Source organism: Rhipicephalus microplus, chromosome 10 (assembly GCF_043290135.1).
Source record: "Rhipicephalus microplus isolate Deutch F79 chromosome 10, USDA_Rmic, whole genome shotgun sequence".
NCBI classification, from domain to species: Eukaryota; Metazoa; Arthropoda; class Arachnida; order Ixodida; family Ixodidae; genus Rhipicephalus; species Rhipicephalus microplus.
Genome location: NC_134709.1, coordinates 2,513,664 through 2,533,979, shown reverse-complemented (window position 1 = coordinate 2,533,979; position 20,316 = coordinate 2,513,664). Strand labels below are relative to the sequence as shown.

General features: G+C 47.8%; 1 protein-coding gene across 5 annotated transcripts in view; it reads left to right on the top strand.

Annotated features, from left to right (window-relative positions):
- The window catches only part of LOC119167678 (metal cation symporter ZIP14-like), a 107,041-nt gene that overhangs the window by 44,284 nt on the left and 42,441 nt on the right, over positions 1-20,316 (top strand). For all 5 annotated transcript variants that reach the window (XM_075876072.1, XM_037419198.2, XM_075876075.1 and 2 more), the window contains exon 4: positions 7,198-7,323. In XM_075876072.1, the coding sequence (XP_075732187.1) occupies positions 7,198-7,323 (126 nt within the window). The remainder of the gene's footprint in view (positions 1-7,197; positions 7,324-20,316) is intronic.

The following is a 20,316-nucleotide window of genomic DNA, read 5'->3' as shown; positions in this document are numbered from 1 at the left end:
CTTCCTCCTGTCGCCATCAGACTTCATCAATTCTACCTTTGGTAGCTTTACTACATTTGCTTGCGGCGCTTGCCTGGCATTGTCATTTGAAAATACTTGTTCCCTCACTGGCTCGCGCTATTCTTGTCGACAAAGGTAGGCATTGATGTTATGCAGAATGCTAATCGTCTTTAGCTCGTACTCAGTGGTCCTTGCAAACTCGGCTTCGGCTGTTTCCGGCGTTATGAACTGTTCCATCTGTTCGTCAACTTTCTTTAACATGTCGGCGATGCCTCTAATCTGGCTAGCTATCAGCGATATTGCCATAGGGTCTTCATTCTCATGAAGCTTATTTTCTGCTTCGCTCGCAAGGTGGGTTAAATGCGTCCTCAGCATTTTCCTTTTTCGAAATTACTTCCCTGTTCATTTTGAATAAGTGAGGAAACGGCTAGTCGCTGACAGATTTCAGTGGCGCATCTTCATCCGTGGCTGTGTCATCCTTTGTGTCTGTGTGATCCTTCGTGTCTGTGCCGCTCTCTCAGATGGCGATGTCCCGTCTCGCTGCCGTTGGTTCGCACTGGACCTCCTCTTCGTCCGTCCTCTGTGGCCTGTCCTTTGTCCTGGTATTTCGTGGCCAGTGGTAAGAGGAGAAACCGCTATCCTGGTCACGGCACCATGTCGCAGAAACGAGACAAGACAAGCGCGGACTGCGTTTGATGAGAACTAACAGGAGGAATCTTCTTTTTCTATTTTTCTTATTAATGTGCGTGCTCTTCCGTGCCACTTGTCTTCTTCTTCTTCTCCTTTTCTTCGGCCGAGCGTTAATAGACCCTATAAACTTCGTGCACTGCGACTTTCACGCCGCCACACAACTGCCAGCGCAGACCGTTGTTGAGAGCGCGAAAAGAACCAAACGCTTTCCCAACGCTTGATAGCACGTAGTCTGTCGGTATTCATCAGCTGCTGCATAGCCAATTGTGCCAACAGGTACAGGTCGTGTCCTGCTAGAACAACATTTTACAGTTTTCCTGCTTTATTGGGCAGCGAAATAAATGGATAATGACTGTGCTGGGTAAAAAGTGTTTGATTCCCGCTCCCTCTGCTGTATCGCATTCTGCCGCTGCATGCTTGAATTCTTCGGAGACGCCACCTCTGCAGGTCTAGTGATCTTGCGTGGTGTGCCTGCTGCATACAGCTGGTCAGAAAGAAAAAAAAAGAAAATATGCAAGGTGTTTAATTTAGCTGGAGGTTGATGGAATGTTTTAATGGACCTTAATAAGTATTAACTCGCCCTCTGCCCTTCACAGATGAGGGCAAACTGAGTTACGTAGCATATTAGTTATGTACATTCAAATCTCAATAATTCGAACTCGAAGGGGCCCGAAAATTTGTTCAAATTAAAAAAAGTTTGAATTAATGAAAGCAAAGTAAACCGAGGGCTCCCCATGCAGTGGCGCATGTGCATTGAGCTAACACACAAGAGGGAAGTTTCAGAAGACTTACATTTATTCACAAATCACAGGACATCCGTTATTAGTTTATGGGAATTGAGGCTAGCCTGCTGCCTTTGCGCAGGCTTTGCCGCCTTTTCTGCCGTTCTCATGTCCCGACATGTCTGCCTTCCTTTGCTGTCTGCCGCACTGGGAGAGCGGAGTGACGTTTAACCCCCTCACCCGGTAGCGGATGTTGACTGTGGCGCTGGGCGCGGAGTCTCCCGAGAGTTTTTCGCCGGCTGCGTTGGGAGCGGGCAGACAGATACTCTCCGGGACTGCAAACGGTGAGCCACGCAATCTTTTCCGTCCGTCGACTTCCGTCGCTCGGGGCTCGTCGGACTTCGCTGACGGCACCTTGCGCCCGAGGCGAACGCTCACCTTTTGTTGCCCCACTGCGTACGCACGGCCAAAGGGCGGTACGGTGTCCTAGTGCGTGGCCTAGCTACGCCGACCTGTCTCCCACCGAAGCCAACGCGAGCGCCTTTGCCTTCGCTCGAGCAACCGGGCTTTGGTCCCGGTGTCTCCGTGGATCACCTTTACGACGAAGACGTGCTCGCGGCACCCTGTGTAATACTTTTACGCCCGTGGCGTGGATAAGCTCATTTGCTTTTACGCCGCTCCTTTGCAACAGGCTGTACTGCGTTTGGTGTTGCCACAGACAATAAAGTGTTGCGACTTTGAGCAGTATCGTGTTTCCCGCCACGGCGACGGTTAACGCGTGCCCTGCGGCTCGCTAAGACCGGACCCACGCTGGTGGCCGTACTCCTTCGGGATACGTATACACCACAAGCTGAAGTAATCGGTGTTGCGCGTCTGCACACGTTTGCCTTGCAGAGAGTCAACCATTTTTGCACGCAGCTTGCAATGCATTTCTACTTCGGCTTCAGCATTCTCCTGGCAAGAGCAGTTGCGCGTGTAAATGTCCAGCGCTGACACTTTCTGAAGATGACGATAACGACTGCGCAGCGGAGCCTCTCCGCTACGTAGTTGCAGCATGGCCAGCACGTGACTAGAAAGTAGGAGCGTCTCCACGTGGAGAGAAGCAGATCAAAGCAAACCAATGCTCCATGGCAGTGTTTTTTTTTCCCTCTCTCTTTGCGCACGTCATTGAAAAGAGAAGGGTTACATGGCAGGAACAGGAAAGGGGGAAGCATGGCACCGGCGCTTGAATGACCCCCCCCTCCCTCATAGCGCAGAGCCGTGCTCCCACAAGGGGCAAGGGCTGTAGAAGATAGTGCCTTTCCCCTTTCCTTCAATCACATATTCATTCAACCCAGCAACAGCTTTCTTTTTTTTTCCTCTCTCTGTTCGCGTGCGGCGTTGGAAGGAGAAAGGACTTTGTGTGGAAGAGACGGAAAAGGGAGAAGAGTGACACGGGCGCGTCGCAGATCGGCATTTGAGAGAGAGCAAACACTCCACCGCAGCCTTTTCTTTCCTTTTCAATTCCTTCGTGTGCAGCGTTGAGGTGTCGCAGGTGCTGCCACGAAATTGGGTGGGGTGCTGAGAGCATTTTCGGAGCGTGGTATGTTCGAATTAACTGTCGCAAGTGCTTGCGCGTTCGAATTACCGGGCGTTTTCGCCCATTGAAATACACATAGCTTTGACGGGACCTCATGGTGAGTTCGAATTAACCGGAAGTTCGGATTAAACGTGTTCAAATTTATGAGATTCGTTTGTAGTAACATAATAGTTACCGTAAACGCAACTAGCCACCCAGCAGCGCTATGTGGAAACGGTAGGACCAGGCTAAGGTACTTGCATTCATACTTTAAGTTCAAAAAATGAAAAAGGCTGTGACACAGAAGGAACACATAAAAATGGCTGATTTTTTTTATTGAAATAGCCAAAAAGCATCGGACATGAGCGCATGCACACAGTCAAACTGATGAGGTGCTTTCTTATGTCTGTATCGTCATGTGTTAGCACCCTGCATGCGCACGATTTATTTTCAATCACTTTACTGGATAAGGCAACTGACGCAACACTGACACATTTTTCTTTCATTCTAGCCTATAGCAAACGCTTCTATAATTTCTCGCATTGCTTGATGCTTGCCTTTTCTAAGCACGCATGTAGTGGCGAATTCAGGAGTCCAACCATACCTTCAGCAATGGTCGCTGCCTGCATGTCAACTGCCCGAATGGTACTCTCGCAATCTGTCATTAAGACAGTGCCATTATATATATATATATATATATATATATATATATATATATATCATCAGCCCGACTACGTCCACTGCAGGACAAAGGCCTCTCCCATGTCCCGCCAGTTAACCCGGTCTTGTGCTTGCTGTTGCCAATTTACACCTGCAAACTTCTTAATCTCATCTGCCCACCTAACCTTCTGTCCCCCCTAACTCGCTTGCCTTCTCTGGGAATCCAGTTAGTTACCCTTAATGACCAGCGGTTATCCTGTCTACGGGCTACATGACCGGCCCATGTCCATTTCCTCTTCTTTATTTCAACTATGATATCCTTAATTCTAGCTTGTTCCCTAATCCACTCTGCTCTCTTCTTGTCTCTTAAGGTTACACCGACCATTTTTCTTTCCATTGCTCGCTGCGTCGTCCTCAATTTAAGCTGAATCCTCTTTGTAAGTCTCCGGGTTTCTGCTCCGTAGCTAAGTACCGGCAAGATACAGCTGTTATATACCTTCCTCTTGAGGGATAGTGGCAATCTACCTGTCATAGTTTGAGAGTGCTTGCTGAATGTGCTGCACCGCATTCTTATTCTTCTAGTTACTTCAATCTCGTGGTTCGGCTCTGCAGTTATTACCTGCCCTAAGTAGACATAGTCTTTTGATGATGAAGTGTGAGGAATAAACGAGACAGTGACTGCACCCTTGCTTCGGGCCGACTCTTCTAATCTGAACCTCTTTTTCCTCCACCTCGCTTAACTGCCCACGCCCAAGCCCCAGCATCTGTCTTGGTCATGAGAATGTCTCCCAGCTATCTTCAGCCAAGGATTCAAAAATACAATATTAGACGCAGGTGGTTAGAAGCAGTTGCATATTGCTGACAACCACCTTGCACACTACAGACAATTTTTTGTTTTGTGTATAACGAATTCCTAATTAGCATGACTTAACTAACTCGTTGAATATTGACCTTAGACAATAAATGAGACTTTTCAAAGTTTGAGAGCGTCTTCAAAAACCCACATTATATAATTTATGATAAAAAAAAGTTTCACGTATAATGTTTTTTTTTCCAAGCTGCAAAAAAAAAAGCCAGTGAAAAAAAAAAACACCATGTGACTAGCGTGTCGTGAATGTGCTGCTCTCATCGGTGGTTTAACGAATGAAATAAGCTGCGGCTGCGACTCCCTGGATTTATTTCAGCGGTAGGCCGATAAGTTCGCTATGGTTGGCTGCCACTCGCACGGTCATGCGCGTCAAATGATTGGCAACGGGCCAAGAAACCACAACCCACTTAATGGCCTATCATTGCAAGGGATACGATTTGCGGTTGCAGTTGATTTTGTTCTTTCATACCTAGGCTGAAAGCAGCATGTTCACGGCGTTCAAATGCAGCTGTCCAATGGTCGCTTTTGTGTTTCGTGGCCTTTCTTTGCAGCTTGGAAAAAAAGGGTATGTGTAAGACTTTCTTCATTGCAAATTATGCAATGGGGTTTTCTGAAGACGCTCTCCAACTTTGCAAGTCCCATTTCTTGCCTGAAGTCAATAATCAGCAAGTTAGTTAAGTACCGTAAATATTCAGCAAGTTAGTCAAGTTTTCCTAATTAACAAATTAATTACAAAACAGAAAATTGTCTGTAGTGTGCTAGTCAGCAATGTGAAACAAATTTCATTTGCCTGCCCCTAACACTGTATATGTTTTAACCCTTGGCTATAGATAGTTAGGCACCCGATATATAGTAAATATAGAGCAAAACTTCACTGGGATATATATTCAGTGATGTCACTGGGGCCGCAAGAAATCTTCTAATTAAGCGGGTTTTCGAATGAACAGAACATACAAAAAGTGGGATGCAAGGAACTTGGAGTTATTCAAAGTAATCAGGGCTGGTCGTTTGCTGCGTCGGCTAGTTTGTGGTTCCAAGGGTCATGTTTCCAGCAATACCTGGTCTTAATTTTGTCGCAAACATGGAGAAACTGGTAAGGTAAAGCATTTAATATTGGCCAGTGTGGCAAAATTCACGACGTTTATTGGTTGGAAAACATGATTGTTCAAGCTTTCGAAGTAGGCGTTGCAAGGAACAACTCCGCTGACAGTGCAAGTGTGCAAATTGCTAGAGCAACTGGCAGTCGGAGATTTGCATACATTGTGAATTACACCAAACTGCCTTTATTATTTTCTTTTCAATCATCGAGAGAATGAGTAAATCATGACGCGCTAATGTTGTGGAGACGTGCAATATGCTGCCTGCGCTTCACCGCTGCAGTGCAGTGAAGTCTGTCTTGTTTTCCGCAGGTGATTTCTTTTTCTTTTCTTTTTTATGCTGGAAGTAGTCAGGCTGGGGTGTTTAAGCTTCCACTCATTAGTATTGCTACATTGCATTGCTTGGTGGCTCTTAATGGCCATCGCTCCTGCAAGTTTGCGGCTAAATTGGGATTGGGATTTGGCACATGGCACTCAAAGTTTTCAGATTAGCTGGATTGGTGCCGACTGCCACTTCTAAATATCCATGCAGACTTGCATTGAAAAATGCGGGACTGTGGAAATATATCCAACTTAGTGGGATTTCGAAATAAGGGAACTTGAGTGAATGAAGTTTAACTGTATATGATTTCTTCAAATAAAATTTTTCAGTTGTTAGACCAGCTCTTGTCTAGCCTTCTTTTTATGTGTCTTGTCCATTCGTGCGCTACCCAATAATGGAAGCCGTGCAGTAAAGTTTTTTGGCAATGTGGGTGAACAGGATGACTGGTTGTGAGGTGAAGTGTAACAGCCAGTATTTTCAGGGACAGGGGATGCTGTGTAGGACAGATGATGGCAAGCAGATGCACTGAAGGGACTGGAGAAATGGGACATTTCATAAGTGCTGTTTGCACACTTCCTTGAGTTATATGGTGACTACCTTATTGTTCTTACATTTTGGCCATGCTTTCCTGTGGTTAAAGAAAAGAAGTGCAAATTGAAGGGCTCATTTTTCATTTCTTTTTCTTCATTTCTAACGATCGTCTCGTGCTGGTGGACTTGAAGCCTTCAGGTAGTAGGCAGTGGATTATTGGTTAACTGCCAGCTCGTAATAAGTTCACTTGCTACGTGATGCCAGCAAGCAGAAAAATAGTGTTCCACACTTGATGCCATGGTACTAGTGGCGCCGACTGACTCTTGGTAAATGGAAATCTGTTTAACTGAACTGCTGCTAAAACGAAACCAGTGCTTCTGACAAGATTGGCTTTGTATTTGTATTATGCACCCCTGTTTATCTCTCAGTAAAGGAAACTCCTGTTATATGGAACATATTTTCCTGGTTTCTTCAGGTTCCATATAATGAGAGTCTACTGTATGCTGTACCCAATAAAGTAGATGTGAGGATGCCTGCCACTGTAGCTCTCAGTTGGTAGAGCATGGGACGTGGTGTCATTCCAAGGCCAGTCCCTGCCAATGGCAGTTATCCTTTGTCCACCTTCTTCGCATTTACATTACAGTTACTATAGTATTAACATCCCCTATGCTTTACTTGGCATCATTGTTCTCTTTAATATTCCAATAGAATTGTTCTCTTTAATATTCCAATGGATGGTCACATTGCAGGCATTTAACCTACTCGGTCAGGATCGAGAGCATGACTACCTGTGGAAATCTCTCATAGTGTTCGTGGGTGTGTACCTGTTCTACTTGAGTGACAAAGTGATGCGCTTCATTGCTGATTACCGACAGGTGAGCCATATTTTTCTGTACAGTTGCTGACTTATAGTGGTCTATGTGCTGCTCCAATTCTTTAAAACTGCTCCGTAAGAGGAGTGCTGCTCCATGCTGCTTCAAAGGGTCACTATATGTCAGTAATTACTCCAAACCTGCTTTTAAATGGTATTGAGAAACTGGGAACAATTAAGTTCAACCGTCTGACCAGTCAGCAAGCTGTGTAACTATCATGAAAAACAAGCTGTGTATACTATCATCATAGCTTGCTGACTAGCTGTGTACCACGTAGCTGCATACTAGCAATGATAATGCCACAAGTACTGGCCCTATTTATTGCAAATTTAGCTGTATATTTCTACTTTACAAACAGACTCTATTGGCGAAATGTACTTGAGATTAGTTCGATACTATACTGACCACTCATCTTTGCCTTGATGACCTTGATGTGTGACTGATTACATTTACCACTTTATCAGCTTTGACCTAATTTACCGTATTTACTCGATTCTACCGTGCCCTCGATTGTAACGCGCACCCGGTTTCCGCGATGAAAAAAAAAAAAGTAAGACATCGATTGTAAGGCACACCCATTTTCTGCGACGGAAGAGAAAAAAAAGTCCGTAGGAGTCAACTTTTCCACATTGAGAACAAGTATTTGGGTTTTGATGCACTGAAGTTTCGAAAGATAAAACACAAAGTCAAACAGCCGGCCCTGTAGATAAAACTGTGACCACTACGGTGGCGTTACGAGTCGCGAAATAAGTCAGTCCTCGTCGCTGTCGGACAACTCCTTATCGCTGTCAACAGCCCAAGCATCTCATCCTCGGTACCGTCCATGGCATTCGTGATGCCACATTTCTTGAATGCTTTGATCACCATGGCTAATGGTATTGCACACCACGCATCCTTCATCCACGCAGCGAAGTCTTGCAGAGAGGCGTGCTTCATCCTGTTGCCTGGCGTGAAATCATGTCGTCCATTGATCAGCCAGTCAGTGTAAATCCCCCGAATCTTGTCCTTCACCGGCTTGTTCAGGAAGACATCCAGCGGTTGAAGTTGTGACGCCATGCCGCCAGGTATGACGATAAGGTCCGTATTGCACGCAGCGAGCTTGTCCTTGATTCGTTGGTCGAGATGGCACCTGAACGCGTTGAGCACGAGCATCGCTCGCAGGCCCAAACTGGCGCCAGGCCGCTTCCGCCAGACGTGATGGATCCAATCGGCGACCAGGTCCGTCGTCATCCAACCTTTCTCGTTGGCTCGCATGATCACACCACTTGGGAAAACGACTTCTTTCGGGAGCGTTTTCCGCTTAAATATCAGGTACGGGGGAAGCTTGTGCCCATGATGTGCAACAGAGCATTGCCGTCACTCTAGTTTTTTCGTGGACTAATGTCAGCACGCGAACTTGTTTCGCCCCTTTCTTTTCGACGGTTGTGGTGCCAGGCATGTGGAAGTAATGAGGCGTCTGATCAGCATTCCCGATTTTCCCAAGCAGGTAGCCGTTGTTGTGCCGCAAATTGAGGAAGAACCTCTGAAAACTGTGAAGTTTTTTTTCGTACTCATCTGGCTACTTTTGGCATATGCCCGTTCGCCTTCAGAGGGAAAATCCTGTCCTTTTCATAAAGTTAGTTAGCCAGCACCTGCTCGCTTTGAACTGGCTCCGCGTTAGCCCTTTTTCCAAGGCTAACTGCATATACCGCACTTGGAGCAGTTCTGTTGTCACAGGCCGCTGTGCCGCTCGCTGTTCAAGCACATACTCGGCGAGCAGCTCTTCGATTTGCGGAAACCGACCCTGCTCCGGTCCACTTAAGCCTTTACGTGAAGCTTTGCAGTCGACAATCTTCTGCTTCTGTTTCCGCCAGTCCCGCACGCACAATTCAGGAACTCCGAACGACTGCGATGCGCCCGATTTCCATCCGTTTCTGCACATGCGATGACTTTTCTTTTAAAAGCGGCATCGTGGTGCACTCGTCGAGTTTTCGGAGTCGGCCCTTCCATGCCGTCTATGTTAATACACTACGAGATGACGAACTCTTCAGCACATGTACAAAGTGCCGCACAGGGAAAACAAATTGGCAGAAATGACCGACGCGCCATGCCAACGCACATAAGGGGTGGCCATTTTCGAATTGTAGATGGCAAGAGAATGATCGTATTCATTTTTTTTTTTCGTACTCGATTCTAACGCGCATGCGATTTATGAGCTCGCTGAACCGAAAAAAAGGTGCGCGTTAGGTTCGAGTAATTACAGTATGCCAAAATAACTGGCATTTTAAATGCAGAGGTAGGACACCTGTGCCATTTGCGCCATTGTGTGCCAAATTTGTTCACCTGTGCCATCCTGCGCCGAACCACCCCTGCTGCGGCAAACTTGTTCATCAGTGCCTTACTGCACCACAGCACCCAAGTCTAGCCGTAAAATGCGAGAGCCGTCAAGCCCCGTGCCTGAAAACGTGGCTGAAACATCATGTTTTCGGCATCATCAAAACGATTATAGTTTCGGTTTTATTAAGGCTGTGATCTCTCGAGCAGCTGTGAACTTTGATTGAAAGGGCTTGGCAGTGATCGCTGGCATGCGTGCTATCCCGGCAGGCATCAGTGCAAATGTTTCGTAAACCTTTGTGCAAGCTGCGCTCTTAACGCCAAAAGACTGTGAAAAAGAGCATCTTTTCCTGGCGCGGCTGCCTTCTCTTACACAAGCGTTTTGCAGAGTTAAGCGATATTTTACCCAAGAGAGTTAGCTGGCAGCCTCACATCTGTACCATCACAATTTCTTGCTATTGCATTCATTGCTTTGCCCTTGCAGTGAAACTTTTTTTTTAAATATGTAACTTGATGACAGTGATAACGAAAGAAAAAAAGGATGATGGCAATGGTGCTCAAAAGAAGTGGAGGTGGCGTGCGGTTCTCAGAACAGCCTAGTAAGGATAGCTGCACAGGACTGCTCATCGAGCACATTCGTGTATTCTCGTTCGTTTTGCCGCTGTGCTCGGCACTCATCGACTCAATGATTGACGCTCACGTGTTCAGGTTAAAAAAAAAAGGGCAGCTGTAGATAGCTGTATATGTCACAGTTTCAGCATAAGGGCGAAGCAATGAATGCGATAGCAACAAATTGTAATGTTATATGAAATAAGGCTGACAGTTGTGTCTTTTGAATTTGATCACACGGAACTCTACGAAACGCTAGTGTAACTGGTCCTGTTAATTACAGAGGCAATCGCCGGGCGATACTTCAGCCCAAGAGCTGAAGTGTCGGTTTCTCGAACTGCACAATGAAAGCACAGACAATTTAGATGTGGTCCTATTTGGCGCGCCAGCGGAAGCCGGCTGTGGTCTAAAAAACGAGTCAGTGTCGAAAGTTAATAAACAAAACAAAAATATATTCTCAAATACCCCAGATCAAACTACACACTAATATGCACACTCGACAATAATCCAATACAACATGCCAACAATTAACCAACGAGCTACAAAATACTATCAGATACACCCAAAGCAACGAACACAAACAATAGCACGCGCTACAATGCAATTTCATGCACTAAACCAACCAAGACACTTAAAGACTAAAAAGTTCGTTAGACCTAATCAGTCCAAAGTTCTTGAAATGAAGCTTGAATTTTTTTTTTTTCTAGGAAACATTCATTCAAAGTCCTGCGCAGTTGTCACTCCACTGCTCCCAAAATTTCTCTTCCAGGAAAACCCGCACCGTGAAAGGTCCGCACTCCAAGCAAGAAACTTCTTTGCCGGCAACACGTCAGCTTCCCACGCGCTCGGGCTGCAGAACGCGTTTTCGCCCACTGGCGGTAATCACATACTTTTCTTCTGCTTGTAGCACAAGCCTTCACCCACGGGTGAAACCCCCTCTTCATCGCCTGCTTTGTCAGTGAGGACAAAAGCCTTTGCCCAACGGCTGAACAACTGTACGCACACTGGCGCAAACTCTTCCATCTTCTCCTGATCACCACTCTATGCCGCTGGCGCTAGGTTCTAGACGTTTTTAATCGTTTCGTCGGCATGCTTCACAGCTAAGGCTGGGGAAAGGGCGAGATGTTTCGAAAACCGTTCACGACACGTGACGCAACTCACGTTTTGCATTTTTAAATGATTCTAGAGGTTACTCAGCGATGGATGGGAGGAGGTTGGTTGGCTGGTGGCAGTGACGCTTTTCGAGAGCAAGGGGCAGTGTGCCCGAGGAGTCCCCTGATGCTTGTTTTCTTCTTTTACGCTAGCTTTGGCACAAATGTCTGGCGCCTGGTATTGTCGCCGTCGCTAGAATTCGAAGGCGTGCGCTTTCTTGAGCGCTCGTTTGTGACAGCTAGTGTAAGAAAGTAGAGAGAAACATTTATGCATATCAGGGCTAGCTTTGTATGGTTATGGTGGGTGGCGCCCCTCTTCAAAAGGCCCTAGTGGCTCTCCGGGCCTAGTCGAGGGTCGCCAGTTGGCCTCCCATTTCCAGTCCCGCGAGCCGCGTCTCCCACGACCAATTCAAAGAAGTGTTAATCAACAAAGGTGAAAGGCTAGCCTACGGACGTTGCGTGCGCTGATATATAATGTGCTGCAATGTCCGTGTGGCTTTGCGCCACAGAGTGTCGCTGTATCTGCAAGCGTACATTCTGTATAACCCGTGTCCAGCCGACGCCAGTCCCATGCTTGTCTTCTGTTCTAGTATGAGGGGGAGCTTTAGTGTGCCTACGTAGTTTCTGAAAATCGAGGATTTCTCGTGGTGTGCCACACGTTGGAAGTATCCTCCTTGGTGATGCGGTCTGCGACTCTGCCTGGCATGGCCGTTCGTTCCCCTCAACTCCAGTGTGCGCCGGTCCGCCACGGTGGTATAGTGGCTGAGGTATGGGCTGCTTCTGCAAGTCGCGGTATCGAATCCCAGCTGATGCAGCGGCATTTTTGATGAAGGCGAAAAGGCTGTAGGCCCGTGTGCTCAGATTTGGGTGCATGTACAGAACACCAGGTGGTCGAAATTCCAGAGCTCTTCACTACAGCATCTCTCATAATCAAGTGGTGGTTTTGGGTTGTTACACCCCACATATCAATCAATCAGTCCTGAGTGTGTCAGGCACCAGTCCACACCATGATCCATTGAGAGAACTGCCCACAATACGCAGACCAGTAAGGCCCTGAAAAAGACGGCAGGTGTCCTGTGAGTTTTCCAGAAGAAATGTTGATTCATCCTTGGCCTCAGTGGCGTAACTAGATAGGACGGCGCCCAGGGCAAATATATTTCCGCGCCCCTCATTATGCCCGTGATAATGTTTGTTATTATTATTATTATTATTAATAATAATAATAATAATATTATTATTATTATTATTAATAATAATAATATTATTATTAATAATAATTATTACTACAGCTCCTATTAATAATAATATTATTATTATTAATAATAATAATATTATTATTAATAATAATTATTACTACAGCCCCCCCCCCCCCATTAAAAGCGCTAATGTAGGCTTCCGCGATTGCCTACTGGCGCGCGGCGGGCCATTTCGGAGGCCAAGGGCCACCAGTTCTGATTTCGATGAGCTACGCCCGCGTTTTTGTATAGTATTTTTCTTTTTTTATTCAAACTTCCGGAAGTCCCTTACCCGTCATTGTTCTCTTCCAGTCCACACTGCAAAAATCTTGACGGCACGGGCGCTTCCCAGGCCCAAGTTTCTCGTACCTAAGCTTTCGCGCTATTTGTGCATCCCAAGGAATGCAGGGTGAGTACAAAACAAAGCAACCAGCTAGACACCGCGCCCTCGGGTCTGGTATGGGGGTTAAACTGGTCGGAGTGTTCTGCCGTTTCGCTCCGTTCGCTGTTCCATTGATGGAGGTCATCCTTGTGCGGCCGCATTCTTTCAGGGAAGTTCTTGGTTTCTCCAACGTACGAAGCGGGGCAGTCGGCACATGCTGTCGGGTACACTACGCTCTGCGCTTTTTTCGCAGGTGCGTGTTCTTTGGGCCAAAGGATGAACCTGCCCATGGCGGTGGATGGCATGTGGGAAACGTTGACCCCCGCCCTTCTATTGCTTTGCTGGCGCCCGCGATGCAGGGAATCAACAAACGTCGCCGTCGTGTCACGCTTTCTCCGTCTTTCCTCCAGAGAACTCTGCGAATAAACGCCTTTGTTTAGCCTTTGGTGCCGAGGTCACGGATTATATTCGCCCTTCCTTCCGCCGCTGCGTGGACGATTAGTCGTTGGACGATCGGCTATTTCGTTGGAGTTTTCTGTTCTTACTCAAAAAAGGTGCATTCGAACTTTTTTATTTTATTTTGTTTACGTACGTGGTTGGTTTCAGGGAAGCTTTCAGTAAGTGGTTTGGGAGGCTGGTGGGGTTCGCTGAAACTCATCTAACCCAGTGCTGCGGAGCACAAAACAAAGCTTAGCCGAGGGTCATGGGAAGGCACGGAGGTAGCGCAGCAAAATGAAAATAGAGGATCCTTTTCCCGATGCAAAAGCCATTGCGGCAACCCTTTCCTTCACCACCATCCCCACTTCCAGTCGTACATTACAACCTCGCCCCTCCCCCCTTCCAGGCGGTTTTACGGAAAAAAACATTGACAACCTTTCCAGGGGGCGCCAACCCGAGGACTCGGCTTGGCGCCCCCTCCCTAGTGGCGCCCGGGGCACTTGTACCCCCTTGCCCCCCCCTAGTTACGCCACCGCTTGGCCTCCACAGTGCACATGACTAAAGCTAAGGCTTCGGCTGTTGCAATTGGTCTCATGCAAATGGACACTGCAGGGGGGAGACAGTTGCCATATTGCGCATTTCTGATACATTTCCGTTTTCTTGCGCAAAGCTGCTCCAAAAGCATAAAAATCGCGAAAATTGCATCGAACTGCTCCAAAACAGCCTCGAACACTAGAGTTTTGATGCCAACCTCACCTTCAGTAGTAAAAGAGGCCGAGTTGACTGATAAGATGTGCCAAATCGTGTTTTTTTTACTTTGCACTTTTCTGGTGACGAAGGCTCCTATGGTGCCACCATAAACTCCTCTAAACTGTTGTAAATATACGTAACCCCGCAAAAATGTGCTGCCGTGCGTCAAGCGTGCTGCTTCTACTAGCTAGGCTGTGTGTTCTGGTGCCACTGTCGCCTTGTGAAAACCACAGTCAAGTGGCGAGTGTAGCGGGGTTGACTCTAAGGTTCTTTGTTGTGCGTAGCGTGTTCTTCCGGTCGCTGCGATTTTCATGTCGGTGCTGCTGCGTGTGCTCTCCTGCGCATGGGTATTTGCTGTGAGCGAGTAACTGTAAACGTGGAGCCATTTCCGCGCATCCGACGCGTCTCCTGGATGTGCTGGCGCGTGCACATGAGTTCTCAAAATGGGTTTCGTGATCGACAGAATGCTTGCAACAAATTTTCAGTTTACGCCCAATAACTACTCATTTTTTTAGACAATCAAGTTCTGGGGAACCTAGTTTTCAATAAAACTTTTTTTATTAAATATTATTTCACCTTTGTCTCGAGGGCTATGTTAAAAGGCAGTGCAGTTCATACCTGGTGATAATCTGTTTAAAAACTTCTTTCGAAATCTCTTTCAGTGTTATGTGTATTATAAAGCAATTAAAATATGCACCGGTGTCCCCACGTTGCTAAAAATTTGTATTTTCAAGCACACAAGACGACATAATAAATGCCATTAACTGCTCCCAAGCAAGATTCTTCTACTCCAAAATCGAAATTTTGCTGCTCAGAAACTGCTCCCAATTTATTCTCAGATGTTTCACTCCTGATACTGCAGTTGTAGTTTGCCATTGGTTAGTTACAACTGCAGTGAAAGCAGTGCCCATATATTTGTTTTATTGGTAGGGACTCGCATCAGTAAAGAACATATTGCCGCATGCATAGCTGCGTCTAGCTGCTAGATAGCGACGACAACGAAGATCGCGGATTGGCTCAAGAGGCACAGAGCAGGCGAGTGAAGAAAACGACAATCTTAGCGGCCTTCTTTTGAGAGCGTCTCTACGAGTTCTACTGCCCGTGTTTCTAAACAGACCCTCTGTATTTTGTAACCTGCGACACTGGTGGAAGTGCTGGGTGCTATCACCTCATGATTGGCACCCTTGTGAGAAACCCTTGTTCATCCCACAGCGTTTGGTTCATCCCACAGCGCCAGTTCTGCTTACCAATAATGGCCCACTTGGCACTTTCATCGCAGCGGGAGGCCTCAACCCAGAAGGCCTCCTCCTGTACACCCATTGAAAATTTGAGAATATGTTGAGGGTGTTTCGACCCCAATGCCTCTAATCATTTGCTTTACCAGGTGTGACTGTTCTTCCATTGAGCGCCAGCTATCCTGAGGAAAACGTCGGAGGGAGCCAGCTACTAGATGGTTCGATTGGTCTTTCGCCCCTACACCCGGATTGGACGATCGATTTGCACATCAGAATTGCTTCGGACCTCCACCAGAGTTTCTTCTGGCCTCGTCCTGCCCGGGCATAGTTCACCATCTTTCGGGTACCAACGTGTGCGCCCTCGCTCCGCCCTGGTAACGTTTGAGCGCCTGGGGCGGGCCGTTGCTGCGCCCTTTATCGGACCCCTGTGCGGTCCAAGATCGCAACGTAGCCCGCTAGGGGCCTTCACGTTTTATTGCGCCATTGGGTTTCAAGAGACCCATTGACTCGCGTACATGTTAGACTCCTTGGTCCGTGTTTCAAGTCGGTTCGGGTGGCTTACTGACCTACTCGCCGCAATCCACGATAGCACCTCCACAAGAGAATAGCCCCACTCACAGAGGCTTCTACCTGCGAACCCGCCATCGCGGGACCAACCCGGACAGCAGGAGACGACAAGCTTGCCTAGCGGATTCTCCGCTTCGTTTCCGGAAGGAGCTATCGTTCGCGCCCTACGAGACAGCCACGCGTGGAGATGCTTGCGCACCGCTCAAGCCGTCGCCTTCAAGGTCTTGAACCAGAATTTGGCCTTTTAGAAGGAGCAACACTTCCGACAGCCACCCCAACTAAAGAAATGGTGTTTTCAAGGAGTCCTACTCAGGTGACGGTCCAGAATATGCGCATTCCTGAATCATTTTATGGCCGGCCGAACGAAGATGCGCAAGACTGGCTTGACCAATTTGAAAGGGTAGCTAAATCGATTTACTGGAGTCTTGATGAAAAGTTCTTCCACGTATACTTCGCTCTTAAAGACGGCGCGAAGACGTGGTATATAAATTGCGAGGCAAGATTGACGACATGGGATGAGTTTTGTTGTCGGTTTCTTGACACCTTTGGTAAAGCGGACCGACGCGAAAATGCACAACACCTTCTTGAAGTATGCACTCAACAGCTGCTTGAAAGCGTCGCCATGTTTGCTGAGGATATGGTGCGTCTGTGCCACCGCGCGTACCTCAACATGTCCGAGGCTCAAGAGCTAAGCCATCTCATGAGGGGCGTCAAAGAGCAGCTGTTTATTGCTCTTGTGCGCAGTCCGCCAACAACAGGGGACGATTTGATCGGGGAGGCCACCGCAATAGAGCCTGCGCTGCAGCAAAGGTACCGACAGTCTGATTGCCTGGCCACCAGCACAGCTGCAGGCGCCGCCGCACTTACAGCAAACGAGTTTTCTCTACGCTGCCTGATTCGTCAAATCGTGCATGAGTAGATTGTGAAGGAAAACGCAAAGTACACATTGCAGTCACAGGCGCCCCCGCAGCAGTAGTCCACGGTAGCCTCTGTCGCAGAAGTCGTTCGCCTTGATCGACAAGTGTTTGCCTCTCCTCAGCACCATTCCGCTCCGCCGTACCATCCAAACTCATATACCTACGCAGTTGCTGTGCGTCGTCCATTGGCTCCAGAAGTATCCTACCAGCCGAACGGACACCACAATGCAGACGCTGTTCGTCGACCCATGCCCATGCCAGTGCCGCACTACCTCGACCCATATCCTGTGGCAGCATGGGCTCAGCAAGATTCTGTCAGTCGAGCCTATATGCGGAAGACCGACATATGGCGCACTCATGATCGCCGACCACTTTGCTACAACTGTGGAGAGCCAGGGCACATTTACCATTTTTGCCCACATCGCAGAGCTGAATACCACTGGAGTGCACCTACCGCTACGCGCCAACAGTTCGACGAAAGTCGTGCCCCGATCGACGACGACCAAACTGGCCGGCGAGAAGGCTCTGCTACCTTCCGGACGCGCTCACCATCCTCAGCTCGTTTTGGTTCACCAAGCCGCGGTAGTCTTTCTGACGTTGTCAGAGGTCGGTCTCCTAGCCCACGTTGGGGAAACTGACAGCAGTGACCTCTGGGGGAAGGTTGCATGGTATCGAATTGCCGGAAAGCCCCCACTGTTGCCGAAACATCTGAAAGACGACAATGAAGACTCCACCGAGAAAACCGTGACTGCCGACCTCACTGTGACGAATGATGGGGCTGAAGTGACGGCCTTAGTCGACATGGGCACAGAATTTTCCAAAATGAGTGAACGATTGGCAGACGAACTTAAAAAAGTCAGGACGGAATGGACGGGCCCTTATATTCGCAATGCTGGAGGCCAGATAATGACACCCACGGGAAAATGTACAGCAAGACTCACAATTGAAAATGTGGCTTTTGTAGCCACATTTCTGATCCCACCGAAGTGCTGCAAATCTATGATACTGGGAATGGACTTCTTAAGAGAGTATGGTGCTGTGGTCAACATACGTGATGGTGTGATTACATTCGCTGCTGACAAGCCTGTGACCCATGATCCAGACCAAGAACCCAGGGTGTTACGGTGGTCGACGAGGACATCTGGGTGCCACCACTGTCATGTAGTCTTGTTTCCGTGTGTTGCGGCGTGCACTGTAATGAAGACACCATAGCCGAACGTATCACTGCCCTTCTTTTTCGCTAAGGCATTTGCCATTGCATGCGGCATTGTCAGCTTAGTGGATGGGTGGGCAGAGGTGCTTCTGACCAACTTCACGAATGAGCTCCGGCACATTGATAAAGTCACGGCTGTGGCGTACTTCGAGGAGCTCGACTACTCTCATGTTTGTCTTCTTATGCAAGGGGAAGCTACAGCCCAATCACCTCCGCATACACCACCAGTGGATATCGGTCCAAGTCTAACACCGACTGAAAGATGGCGTTCTCTGGAGCTGCTCAACCAGTTCAAGGACTGCTTCTCATCGACATCACAAGTGGGTCAAACGCCTCTGACTAAGCATTGCATCATTACGGAAGACACAGCAAGACCGATCCGACAGAACCCATATGCGTCGCTCAGAAAGAACGTGAGGTAATTCAGCAGCAAGTCAAGAAGATGCTAAAGGATGATGTAATCAAACCATCAAAGAGTCTTTGGGCATCGCCAGTGGTAACCGGGAAAAAGAAAGATGGCAGATTGCGTTTCTGCATCGATTATCATAAGCTGAACCACGTTACGAAAAAAGACGTTTTTCTGTTACCACGGATCGGTGATTCTTTGAACAGGCTACGGCATGCGCGCTACTTCTCGTCAATGGACCTTAAAAGTGGATACTGGCAAGAGACAGTAGAATTGGGCGTGTTGGTATAACATGATAAAGAGTGCTTACCAGCGCAAACGACAGGGTCACGTTTGAAGAACATCTAAAGCGGCTTCTGTCAGTCCTTCAAGCCATACGGTCTGCTGGACTAGCACTAAAACCGGAAAAATGACACTTCGCCTTCGAAGAACTCCAGTTCCTAGGACACCAGATCAGTCGCGAAGGTGTGAGGCCTGACCCAGACAAAACTGCAGCCGTCGCAAAGTTCGCAAGGCCTGTTGATAAGAAAGCGGTCAGGCGTTTTCTACGTCTGCGCCTATATAGCAAACTTTGCACACATCGCCTCTCCACTCACCCGCCTTACAAGGGAAGCCGTTGCGTTTGTATGGGGTGAAGAGCAAGAAGCTTTGTTCAACGAGTTGCGACAGCGTCTACAAACTCCACCCGTCCTCGCTCACTTCAACGAGGACACATCAACAGCCATCCATACAGACGCCAGCAATGTGGGCCTAGGTGCTGTTCTTGTCCAATGCCAAGATGGTGTGGAAAGAGTAGCTGCCTACGCTAGCAGAACGTTGACACGCGCCAAAGTCGAACTACTCAACAATGGAGGAGTGTCTGGCTGTCGTTTGGGCAGTTGCGAAGTTCCGGCCTTACTTATATGGCCGCGCTTTCCAAGTCGTAAACGACCATCACTCTCTTTGTTGGTTGACCAACATGAAAGACCCATCTGGACGTTTAGCACGATGAAGCTTACGGCTGCAAGAGTACGACATGGCCGTAGTTTACAAGTCCGGAAGGCAACACTTAGATACCGACTGTTTGTCAAGGTCACCGATTTAATCACCGGCTATAGAGGATGATGATTTCCCAGGTTTTTTAGGAGTTGTTGATGCAGCTACCATTTCTCGGCAACAACAAGATAATCGAGAGCTCAACTCGCTTATAGAATTCTTGAACGGACGAGCGGCCAATGCACCAAGAGTGTTTTCGAAGAACTTATTGTCATTATGTTTACGAGACGGAATGCTGTACAAAGGAATTTCTCATCAACAGGTAAAAGCTATCTCCTGCTGGTTCCTGAAGCTCTCCGCAGCGAAATTTTACAAGCCTGCCATGATGAAGCCACTGTGGGCCACCTCAGTTTCACAAGAACACTGACACGCGTCAAAGAAAAATTTTACTGGCGAAGAATCGCAGCAGAGGTGAAACGTTACGTCCGAACATGTATTGACTGTCAGCGGTGCAAGGTACCACCTGTCAAACTCGCTGGGCTATTATACATGCTGTGCCTGTGCCAGAAACTCCGTTTTCTCAAATCGGAATGGATCTGCTGGGCCCATTCCCTACATCAGACAGCGGCAACAAATGGGTTATAGTGGCAACAGACTACCTCACCCAATACGCAAAGACCAAGGCAATTGTGAGTGGCACTGCAGCTGAAGCGGCCCAGTTCTTCATTGAGAACATTGCCCTGAGACATGGTGCTCCAGCTGTCGTCATAACAGACAAAGGCACCGTGTTTACAGATGAGCTTTT